Raw genomic sequence first — 12,723 nt, forward strand, 5'->3', positions numbered from 1 at the left:
TTTCAGCCGGATCTTGAAACAGAGAGCTGCTCCTGGGTTTTTGTGAACTGAAGCCTCCAGGTGAGTTGCTGGACACAGAAGAGTATCTTACCTTTGCTGTCAGGTATGTTTGTGCTCCTGGTGACTGACTTTCAACTCTCAGAGTAGGCAAAAAGCCAAAGGGTTCTGCCCCTGACTGCTCCTAGGTCCCTGTGACCCGATGGTATTAGGCAATTTCCTATTGAGTCAGGAATGTGGGCAGAAAGTAATTGTATCCTCTTTGTTCTCAGGAGTGTCTGCACTTCTGAGGGTCCAGCTCTCTCCCCCATGGGATTTTGCCTTCTCTCTCTCTCTCTCTCTCTCTCTCTCTCTCTCTCTCTCTCTCTCTCTCTCTCTCTGAAATTGTAAATAAGCTCCAATTATGAGCTCTTACAGCTTTCTTTTTTTTTACTCTTTATTAACTTGAGTATTTCTTATTTACATTTCGATTGTTATTCCATTTCCCAGTTTCCAGGTCAACATCCCCCTAACCCGCCTCTTCTATATGGGCTTCCCCTCCCATCCTCCTCCCATTACAACCCTCCCCCCAACAATCACTGTTCAGTCTTGGCAGGACCAAGGGCTTCCCCTTCCACTGGTGCTCTTACTAGGCTATTTATTGCTACCTATGAGGTTAGAGCCCAGGGTCAGTCCATGTATAGTCTTTAGGTAGTGGCTTAGTCCCTGGAAGCTCTGGTTGGTTGGCATTGTTGTTCATATGGGGTCTGAAGCCCCTTCATACTCTTTCAGTCCTTTCTCTGATTCCTTCAATGGGGGTCCCTGTCTCAGTTCAGCAGTTTGCTGCTGGCATTCGCCTTTGTATTTGCTGTATTCTGGCTGTGTCTCTCAGGAGAGATTTACATCCGGCTCCTGTCCGCCTGCACTCTTTGCTTCATCCATCTTGTATAATTGAGTGGCTGTATATGTATGGGCCACATGTGGGGCAGGCTCTGAATGGGTGTTCCTTTTGCCTCTGTTCTAAACTTTGTCTCCCTATTCCCTGCCAAGGGTATTCTTGTTCCCTTTTAAAGAAGGAGTGAAGCATTCGCATTTTGGTCATCCTTCTTGAGTTTCATGTGTTCTGTGCATCTAGGGTAATTCAAGCATTTGGGCTAATAGCCACTTATCAATGAGTGCATACCATGTGTGTTTTTCTGTGATTGGGTTACCTCACACAGGATGATATTTTCCAGTTCCATCCATTTGCCTATGAATTTCATAAAGTCATTGTTTTTGATAGCTGAGTAATATTCCATTGTGTAGATGTACCACATTTGCTGTATCCATTCCTCTGTTGAAGGGCATCTGGGTTCTTTCCATTTTCTGGCTATTATAAATGAGGCTGCGATGAACATAGTGGAGCACGTGTCTCTTTTATATGTTGCGGCATCTTTTGGGTATATGCCCAAGAGAGGTATAGCTGGATCCTCAGGCAGTTCAATGTCCAATTTTCTGAGGAACCTCCAGACTGATTTCCAGAATGGTTTTACCAGTCTGCAATCCCACCAACAATGGAGGAGTGTTCCTCTTTCTCCACATCCTCGCCAGCATCTGCTGTCACCTGAGTTTTTGATCTTAGCCATTCTCACTGGTGTGAGGTGAAATCTCAGGGTTGTTTTGATTTGCATTTCCCTTATGACTAAAGATGTTGAACATTTCTTTAGGTGTTTCTCAGCCATTCGGCATTCCTCAGCTGTGAATTCTTTGCTTAGCTCTGAACCCCATTTTTAATAGGGTTATTTGTCTCCCTGCAGTCTAACAGCTTTCTTCTTAAGAGCTCCTGTGGTCATGGTCTCTCTTCACAGTAATAGAACTCCAGGTGTGGTCCTTGATGGCTGTCTAATGCCTGGGAGCATGTCAGAATTTGCTGACTCAAGATGCGGTGGTGAAGAGTACTTAAGAGCCACCTCTTTGAATTTTAATGTTTCAACTCTTTGTAGAAAAGTTCCATTTTACACCCACCTTTGTCTCTCAGAGATTGTAGTAAGTTGTTTTCCTATTTTCATTTGATTCTCGATATTGTTTTTAATTTCCTATGATTTTAACATTGAACCATTTATAATTTACACATTGACATCTGTCCATTTGTGTAGTTTCTTTTGCTCTTTGCTTCTAATTTTATTCCATCTTCTAAGATAAAATAAATTATATTTCATATTTCTTAAGATTTTCTTAATGTACTAAAATGTGGTCTATTTTGGAAAATGCCTAGTGGGATACTAAAAAGGTATTCATTCTCAAACTGTTGTATGACATATTTTCTAGATGTATGTTAAGTCCATTTGATCCAAGAAATCTTTTGGTCTAAATGAACTGTGACAATGAGGTACTGATGTCACCTTCTATGACTTCACTTTGTCTGTACTATGGAGGAGAATGTGCCACTGGTAAATGCATAAATTATCTCAATATTTGTATCTCACTGGCGGTTTCTCCTTTCAATGAATGACCATGGCTTTCTATGTGTCTTATGAAAGACTTCATCTGAAGTAAAATGTTTCTAATCCTGTGCCTTTCAAACTAATGTGACTTTGTCATGGAAAAGTGTTTCATGCAGACCACAAAGGTAAGATTTTTCAACATCAGTATGTATACTCATTGCATATTGTATTGTATTACATGGTATTTTCCAAATTGTATATTGTATGTTGAGTATGTTCCCTGACATATCTCAACACTCTTCTTTCTTATCCATTCTATGTTAAATCCCCCTTTCCCCTCAAGTTTTCATTTTTACTTCCATGTCGTGTGTGTGTGTGTGTGTGAGTGTGTGTGTGTGTGTTTGTGATTTTACACATCTGCATAAAATTTAGAAACCAGAAGTTACAGAAGATATGATTTTTGACTGTCTGATGTTGCCTTAAATTTGTTCATATTATCATCAATTATATCCAGTTATGTCTGATTTCCTGAAAACAAGGTAACTTTTTCTTTATTTTGATAAAAACTATTCCATATTATATATACTGTCATTTTTATCCAGTCCTTTCTGGTGGCCCATAATATGGCTGTTGTGAATGTCAGTGCACACTAGCATGCAAATATCTCTGTGATGTGCTGACTTAGAGTTCTTTGAATAAATACCCAGAAATGTTATATGGGCCATATCATAGGTCTACTTTTAGTTTGTGAAGCTATTCTATAATTTCTTGTACATGGCTGCACTAGTTCACATTCCCATGAGCAGAGCATAAGGGCTGTCTTTTGTCCATCACCTTGTTTGCTGGTAGTTTTTCCTAATGGCTGTTGTTTTGATTGGTGAGTTGGAAAAATTAATATAATTTTAATTTAATTATAGTGCTTTTGATTTTTTTCATATGTTGCTTGCCATTTGTATTTTTTCTTTTTTGAAAGTTGGCATCAGAACTATTTAATAGGTTGTTTTAATTCTTGTTTAATTTTTTTGAGTACAAATCAATCAGTTGTCAAATGCATAGTTCGAAAGGTAGGTTAGGTCTTTGATCTGTTTAAAGAGGATTTGTTTATTATCAAAGATTAAGTTAGGTTTTATCTTTCCTCTATCCATATAGACATGTGAATATCTACTTTTCCCAGTATAAATTTTGGAAAAGGTAGTGTTTTATCCAATGCATATTCAGGCATATTTGTCAAAACTTAGATGTGTATTGATGTGTAGGTTTATATCTGGGTCCTACATCGTGTATGTTTGAAATATGTGTCTGCTTTTATGCCAGTAGCATGCATTCTCTTTCCATTGTGTTATTACAGCTTTGTAGTATAATTTGAAATCAAAAGTCAGTTATAGTGACAAGTCATCATTATTATATTTCACAATATTGTTTTGGGTATCCAAAGTCTTTTGTGGTTTCATATGAACCCTAGATTGTTTTATCTATGTCCGTAAAAAATAGCAGTGAATTTTCATGGTTATTGTGTTGAATCTGAAGATTTCTTCTGATAAGATAGCCATTTTCACACCAGTATTACTACCAATTAATTAAGATGATGTTTCTTTTCAACTTTGTGTGTCTTCATTTTCTTTCATGGTGTTTTAAAGAGTTCATGAGTTATATTTTTACTTTCAAAGTTAAGTTCATTTTCATAGTTTTTAAATCTATTATGTGCAGTGTTGGTTTCCTAATTATGTTTTCAACGTGGTTGGTATTGTTACACAGGCAGGCTACTTACTTTATGTGTTAATTTTGTGTACTGCTCTTTCACTTCTAAAAGTTTAGATTACTTTTTGATGGTGGATTATTTTGGGTCTGATAGTATAGAATTATATCAGTTACAGATGGATATACTTCTATTTCTCTCTTCCTTTTTTAACAATATTTTGAACACTTAGTCATTTTCTTTCTTTCTTTTCCCTGCCTTTTATATGTATGTATGTGTGTGTGTGTATGTATGTATGTATGTATGTATATATGTACGTATGTATGTATGTATATGTATGCATGCATGTGGGCATAAATATATATGACACAACCTATATAGGGGTGTCAGAAGATACTTTCGGGGAATGCTGTTCATTCTTTCTACTATATGGGTCTTAAAGATTGAAAGCAGGTTGTACATCTTGGTGTAAGCCCTCTTACATGCTGAACCATTTTAATTATGTTGGAAATGTTAGCATCTTTGAGTATCAAAAAGATTGGTCTACAGATTGTTTTTATCTTGTCTAGCTTTGACATGTTAGTTATACTGGCTTCATAATAGTTTGTTAATATTCTTAACATTAAGGACTACTCTGTTTCTTAATCTAATATGTTTGTTTCTTTTGACTTGGTAACTGATGTAATTGGTATTCATACTTATTAATTCAATTCCTATTTATTTCTTGCATTTAGTTGAAGTTGTAGACTTTGTAGTTTTCTCATTTTTCTTACTTGTATATGTATGTGTTCAATGTGGTTTGCTCTTTCCTATGAGATAACTAATGTGTTTATAGTGAATTTCAGTGGGAATTTTTTTCCAAGTATTTTTTGTAAACCTGGATTACTGGTCATTTCTTCCTTCAGTTTATTTTTAACATGGAAAGATTATTTTTCTTCGATTACATGGGTAGTTTTACTGTGTAGAGTTGTCTGGATTAGTAGCTGCCTTTCAGAATTTAAACTACATTATCCAAGCCCTCTTGACTTTCAAATTTTTCCATTGAGAAATGAGGTGTTATGTTACATTTATGTACACATACTGTTTGTCTCTAACAGCTTTCCACTTACAGTCTTTGCCTTGTGCATTGAATGTGTTGCAGGGAGATTCTTTTCTGATCTGCTTTGTTGCTCTTGATGTCTCCTATAACTGTTTTCATCTAGCTTGTGTTGTGTGGAAAGTCTATATAAAGTTTAGGAGACTGAAAATACATTTTATTGAATAAAGGCCCTTGTCATCAAATGCAAAGCCTAACTTCAATCCCTGAAATACACATGGTAGCAGGACAGAACCAACCAAATTCACCTCTGGCCTCTGTGCATGTGTGCATGAGTGAGAGAGAGAGAGAGAAAGAGAGAGAGAGAGAACTTCAAATTCTGAAGTAGTTTCTGCTATTCCTAATTTGATGACCATTTTCATCAAAAAACGTTAATTTTGCTAATTAATTATTCAATGGACTTTTGTATATCAAGTCATCCTTATATTTTAAAAGTAACTTAACTTAGTTATTGATATGTTTTAATTTATGTTTACTGTTGCCATTAATACAATACCACAAGCATGGTATGTTATGAAAATGATTCCTTGGACTCCTGATTCAGAATCTCAGTAAAGGACCTCATCTGTTGAAGACTTTCTAGTGCCAGAATCTTGAATCTTAATGTTGTCTAGTATATCCTATGGAAAGATACTTTTACAATAGGCCTCTTCCGAAAATAATCATTTAGTCCATTGATAAGCTCATCCTTTTGTCTCATGAGTAGACATGTTCATTAAAATGATTTTGCTAATAATCCCTGAAAACTCTACCTGGTTATACCTTTTAATATCTCATAAAATGTATTACATTTTAACAGTTTCAGAAAGCAAACCATATTTGAAACATAACCTCCTTTAAACATTGCATGCTTATATCTTAAAATGTCATTAAAGTTATTGCTTTGTAGTTTTCTTATGTTTGTCTGGTTTTGATAATAAGATAATTATAACCTCATGAAGTGAATTAGAATTTTTAGTTTTAGAAGGATCTTGAGAATTGAAGTTAATTTTTCATAGATGAATCTATAAAACTGACCCATGGAAAGTTTGTTTGGTTTTCCTCAGTTGGAAAAATTTTGATTATTAATTCAAATCCCTTATTAGTTCTGGACAGATATGTTCATAACTTTTCATGATTTAGTATTGTGTGGGGAGGTTAGAATTTATTTAGCTCACCTTTTGTTATGTTTCTTGTTACACCGTTTCTCATAGCATTTTGATAGTTTTGTAATCTGTGCAAAATATAGAGAAATATGCTCTTTTGGTTTTTGAATCATATTTTTTCTTAACCTAGAACAAAGAAGAAACTATTGATGTGTTCTTTCCTATTCTGTTCATTCTATATTTTGTAGATTACAAAGACACATACATGGAGGGCAGAGGGAAGGGATAGCATGGAAGAAAGAGAGAGAAGATAGGGAGAGAGGGAGAGGGGGAGGGGGAGGGAGAGAGAGAGAGAGAGAGAGAGAGAGAGAGAGAGAGAGAGAGAGAGAGAGAGAAAGAGAGAATGAGGTTTTGTGTGTGTGTGTCACAGATTGGTTACTTAGAAGGAACATTTTATGTAGTTATAGAAACAAACTCTCATGATCTGCCACCTGAGAGCTACAAGTCAGGACAGTGAGTGATGTCCTTAAAATTCCATTTCAAAGACCTAAGAATAAGAAAGAGTACTGTGAATCATAGCTCAACTGTGAGAGTCATAGAAGCAGGAGCACTGCCTTTCAAGCTCAGGAGACTATAAGTGTTCTAGCTCAACTTGTCCTTCCTCTGCAGTTTTGTACTTCTTGACACTATGTGACTGGAAAGCATCCATTCACATCAGTGAAGGCAGCAATCTTCCTTACACGGGGTCCAGATCACTGGAACTTTCATGGCCACACTCAGAAATAATGCACAACAACCTATGTGCCCATTCTTTAGCACATGAAAGTTGACAAAGATTTACCATAACACTTTGTTTTTCATGGAGTTGGCATTATTTTATTATTATATAATGGTCTTTGAGTATAACTTGAAGTTTGCTTGTGACTTTACCTTTTAATATAAGGATTCACAACTACAGATTATTCTTCAACACTAATATATTAAAATTTGGCTTTTTATTTTCATTTTTGTCTGTTTTTTCTTTTATTTTATAAATTATTTTTAATCTTATTTTGCAGTCCAGTCACTATCCCACTCCCAGTCCGCCCTCTGAAAGTTCCTCATCCTATTCTTCCTCCCTGTCTGCAAGAAGATGTCACTAGCACCTTACCCCACCCCACCCTGCCCCTTCCTGGGCCTCAAAACTCTCGAGGGTTAGGTGCAGCTTCTCTAGAAGATATTCTCTAATTGCCTCATGATTTTGTTTCTTGCACCATTGATTAAGAGTGAGTTCACTTCCACACATGTGCAGGTTCCCGATGATACTTTCCACTGATTTCTAATTTCATTTCATAGTAAATTTCCACAAAGTATGTTTTGTACAGTTTTAAGTCTTTAACATTTGACATTGTGCCTTATCACATAATTTAACCTGGACCAAATCCTCTGTGCACTTCAGAAGAATATTTGTTCTGAGGTTGGATGGATTCCGTATGTATCTTTTGGGTTGAAATGATGTAGTGTTGTTAAAAGATGTAGTGTTATTAACTTGGTTGTTTAATGTGCAGCACTGAAGTCTCTATTGTCGAATCCTCTACGTTCCCCTGCTATTCTTTCATTAATTCATATGTAGAGGCATTAATATCTGGTTCACATACATTATTACATTCTCATGATTCATTGATCTTTTGTCATTACACAGTATCTTTTTTCTCTTCTAATGATTTTTACTTAAAGTCCATTTTATCTGGCATTGGAGATCTATTCTTATTCTCTTTGTTCATTGTTTTTTGCTGCCCACATATTTATAGTTTTATTTCATCTGATGAATTTTTTGGAGATCTGAGTGTCATATACGAAGTATATGAACATTTAAATAAGTACCTACTTTGTTTAGTGGATCATATTTATTGTACAAGGAATATAATCTTCTGGCCGCTTCATACCTACACATGTCTGTTGTTCCCAAAGCTCTTCTTTATACAACTGCTCTTAAATCTCTTACATTCTGTGGAAGTCTTGCCATTGTTTCTTCCCATACCTTAAGTGTCATCTGATATTCTTCTCAGATCTCTTACCTCCAGAAACATGCAATACTGGAATTTCCCAGTGTATACTTTTTCTTCGGCATTTACCCTATATCTCAATTCTAGTCAGCACACTTGGGGTTAGGGCACAAACCCTTACTGTCAACAGACACCAGTCAAGGAAGAACATTGGACAGAAGTTTTACTTTTTTCTTTCCCTGGTTGTGGAACTGGGAATTGACACTTGTATTGACCATACTGTCACCAAAGAATGGGATGGAGCAGTCAGCAAAATGCTTCTAAGTTTCCTATGATACCCCTGGGTGGGTATCATCTTGCTTGATGAAACCAGAAATGACCACCCTTCTATACTTAACATTCCTTTTTTGGAAAGTGTGTGTGTGTGTGTGTGTGTGTGTGTGTGTGTGTGTGTGTGTGTGTGTGTGTGTGTAGCAGAATAGGTTTTACCATTCCAGTGTCTCCTCAAATATACCACTGCAGTTTGAACATACCATTGTAGTTTACCTTAATTTCTTTCCAGATATTTAACTGACTCTTAGTGTTTTCTTTGAATGAATTTTAGTTTTATTCATCCATATCTAGCTATGCCAGAAGTTACTGGAAAGTCTTATGTGTCTATAGAAGGTGCATCTTCTGGTTGACAATTTTCAGTTCTGATTTCAATATATGAATGTAGGTCTTTTGAGTTTTTGGATTTTGCTGTTCTTTAATGCCATCATCTAAGTTCAAAGTTCCAGTCCATTTCATTGTCAACACAGACGACCCTCAGCCCTCTCATCACATTTATATTTCAGGACCCTATGTTCACTGTGACTGTCAAATTCTGTTGCAGTATGCTGTCAAACCCTCACCCTCCTAATATCTCTAATGAAATTAGTTAGTGTGCCTTTCATGTGTCAAAAATATATTTAGTTGTGATACATTGGAGGCTCAGTGGTTACGAGCATGCCCTGCTCTTGAAAAGGGTCACAATTTCATTTTAAGCGTCTGTGCTAGCCAGATCATAATCACCTGCTAACTTCAGCTTCAGGGGATCTGATGCTCTGTTTTGACCTCCACAGGCACCGTACTTAGTTACACATACCCATGAAGCACCACATAATTAAAAGGTATTCAAGTATTTACAATTCTGTTGCATCTGCCTCTTTCATCAATCTCAATACTAATATTTCAGTATGTCCTGATGTCTGTATTCTTACCCTGCAGTATTGATTGATTGATTGATTGATTGACTGATTGATTGATTTGCTATTGTATTGATTTTATAATTTAGGAATAATACTTTGGACTGTATACTTCTTAACATTTCCCATTGGAGAAATGATCTTGGCATTAGGAAACTAGCAGCTCTTTCATTGTTGTAGTGTTCTTCACAAAATACCTTTTGGGTTTGCAAAGTCACCATTCTCTTTGATCACAAGAGCAATCATGGCAACGATAGGACAGGGATGAAGTTTGCTGAAGAAGAATTGCAAGCAAGGACTATGCATATTTGTGAAATACCTTAAGATGTAAGCAAAACTGAGAATTGATTTTTAGAAAGCATACATACATAAGAAATACATACATATTAAAGTATCTAAGTATTTTATAGGTCAAGGTCCAAGACATTCTTTCCATGTTCTTCAGACATCTACAGTTTATATTCGAAATTTTCCAGAAAGCTTCTGAATGTTTTAAATTTCTTGGCTATTCTGAAGAATTCTTTCTGCTAGTTTAAAAACTAAAATGGCATATAAATGAAGAATTTTATCAGTAGTAATTTTGCGTCACTGAGGTTAGCATTCTCTTGACTCTATACCTAGTTATGAACACTAGGCTGATACTTTTATCCGATGATATACTTTTGATATCTTTTTTAACCCCTGACTACCTCTGTGTCCTTCCATCCTGAAGAGAAGGGATGGGAGGGGATGTCCCTCATCTGTGAAAGCTTCAGAGGACAAAATGATATTGGTGATATTAAAGAACTCGTTTGCCATTGTTTCTGAGGTTAGTTTTCTTAGAACTAAGTCAATGTGGCTAAGAATGTGCTGTCTTTATTATTCTGATCAGTAGACAAGTGGCATGCTGGTTACCCCTGCTAGAAAAGCCAAGAGGGAATGTCTCCCACACAGTTGCTAAGTACTGGAGTATTGCACTCAGCCTATGACCTGGCACAAATTTTGGATAAGTCACTGTGTCTCTGAATGCTTATGCAAATTAAGGGGCAGGCCTATATTTAATGACTAGTGCTGAAAATCATTCTACTGCTTTTTATAGTGTTTCTTCCATTAGGTTCTCAGTGGTGCTTTAAGTATCAGCCAGCCGGGCTTTTAGCAGAACCATTTCCAAATAAGGATTTGGACTGTACTTTCTTTCCTTCTATTATTTTCCTATCGGTTCCCTCTGGGAGAAGGCACATAAGCTAACACAGCTTAAGTGCATGTGAAATACATGGAATTATTATGTTATTGAGAAACATGTTCTGTCCAGCATCTGCTGGCAGCACATAGTAATGTGTAACTTGTAGATGTCGCTCCAATGGACATCAACTATTCATCTGTGTAACTGGGTGCTTTTCCCCAATCCTTAGTCCAAAGCTGAGCGACACTTAGAATCTCTTTGGTGATGTGATTGATGCCTTGTTTTTCTAATTTCAAGAGGAAAACAAAGGAAGTGAATAAATATTTTGAAATTAATACAATCTTAACTTTAAATCTTAAATCTCCTGTTTTAAAAATTTAGCCCAGGGAAGCTTGATTGGCCCGGAAAAGTAAATGCAAGCATTCTCATCTCAGATTCAGTTTGAAGGTGAAACATATGGAAAAACAAACTACAAAATACCTTTTCTTAACAAATGACTGTGAGAATACATATGTTTTTGTGCTGATTTGAAAAATCAAACAAGAAGTATTTTGATATCAACGTTTAAGGATATTTCTTATATTATCTATGCATACAGAGAAAGAAAACACAACCCAGGTGTCAAGATTAAATGTGTTTATTTTTGTGTCAGTGAATACAATGGTATATTAGATACCAGCACTCCCAGCTACACACCTATGCGTTTGCCTCTAAACCTTCACATACTGTCAATCCCCATTGCTCTAACATTCCACCATTGAGCCTTCTATGTCTAGCAAAGTCAGAGTTCAAATTTAGAAAGAAAAAAAGAAAGGAATAAAAGGAAGGACAGTTGAGCTCCACTTTGTATCATCGGGGTCCGCAGAAGGATCCAAGTGTCTCCAAGGAATGTTTCCTGTCTTCAGCAGAGAGGATAAAATAAGAGGAACACTAGTAATGGCACTACCAGGAAGAAAGAACAGAATGCAGATTAAAGAAACATTTGAGACGGGATGAGTTAGTTTCTCCTCAGTTAAGAATCCGCATGATAGCATGGATATGTGACGTTGAGGTTAAATTGTTCAATTTGTGGGCCACACACTTCAGCGTATTGGCTAGTACATTTTTGCACCGAAACAGAAGCAGTACAGGTTTTATGCTCTACCATAACACTTCCAGGTTTTTCACTTATGAATATACCTGCCAACCTAATGATTCTTGCATGCATTAGAGTTTGCTTTTGTAGAGTTTAAGTTTATTTTCCCCATCCCTCCCACTCCCGTGAACATCACAGTGTGAACTCTTTGCCCAACTTTAAAGAGAATGTTGCAAAGGACAGCTCTGTGCCACCTCAGGACAGAAATCATCACCTGTCCCCCTTCCTTCCCAGGCTACTGATGGAGCAGTAGCATTGATCTCATCTCATCTAACATGCAAACAGACACTGTTCTCTTAATTTCCCCATGCCAGAGGCATACAAGTCAGCAGGTATGCTTACAAAAATGGAATCAAAATGAAAAAGAAAGGGGACAGAGAGGGGGGAGGGAGGGAGAAAGAAAAAGCTTTCTTGTTTGAAGCCTATTGTCCTAAAAGGAATCCATTGCCTTGAATTCACTTAAAGCCTGCACAGGTGAAATGTGTTTCTTTTGAGACCCCCGTCGAACTCGTGTCTGGAATTCTTCAGGCTTCTCTCTCTTCACAAGGGGCTTCTTTTCAGGAGCCTTCATCTTCCAAGATACAACTGGAGAGTTGACAGCTGCTGTTCCATAGACCTTCTGGTATTTGGTTGAGGCTACATAAGATGCTTTCACCGTGAGGACAACCGCATTCATCAGGTTTTTGGCTGCCTGGATGAGTGATGTAGCACTGTCCAGCTAGAACAGGAGAAAAAGAAGAGACAATGGTTCAGTTAAGGCCTCAAAATCACAGAACGCAGGTACAATTTTACACATCAAATGGTGTTGTGCTTCTGCTAGTGTCACACATAGGCAAATTATCAGAGGAAAAAGTCAGCACACTGTAAATCAGCCTTTTGCCTACTTCTACCTTTGCTCCAAGAATAAGAAAAATTTGGTTGTTCTATAGTACATAGCTG

The 12,723-nt window shown here is 36.8% G+C and overlaps 1 protein-coding gene across 5 annotated transcripts in view; it reads right to left on the reverse strand.

Moving 5' to 3' along the window:
• Positions 1–11,270: 11,270 nt before the first annotated feature.
• Ctnna2 (catenin alpha 2) overlaps positions 11,271–12,723 on the reverse strand; it is a 1,149,087-nt gene continuing 1,147,634 nt past the window's right edge. For all 5 annotated transcript variants that reach the window (NM_001106598.2, NM_001415842.1, NM_001415843.1 and 2 more), the window contains one exon: positions 11,271–12,502. In NM_001106598.2, the coding sequence (NP_001100068.1) occupies positions 12,215–12,502 (288 nt within the window). In that variant the 3' untranslated portion in view covers positions 11,271–12,214. The remainder of the gene's footprint in view (positions 12,503–12,723) is intronic.

The sequence above is a fragment of the Rattus norvegicus genome, chromosome 4 (genome assembly GCF_036323735.1).
Source record: "Rattus norvegicus strain BN/NHsdMcwi chromosome 4, GRCr8, whole genome shotgun sequence".
Taxonomy (NCBI): domain Eukaryota; kingdom Metazoa; phylum Chordata; class Mammalia; order Rodentia; family Muridae; genus Rattus; species Rattus norvegicus.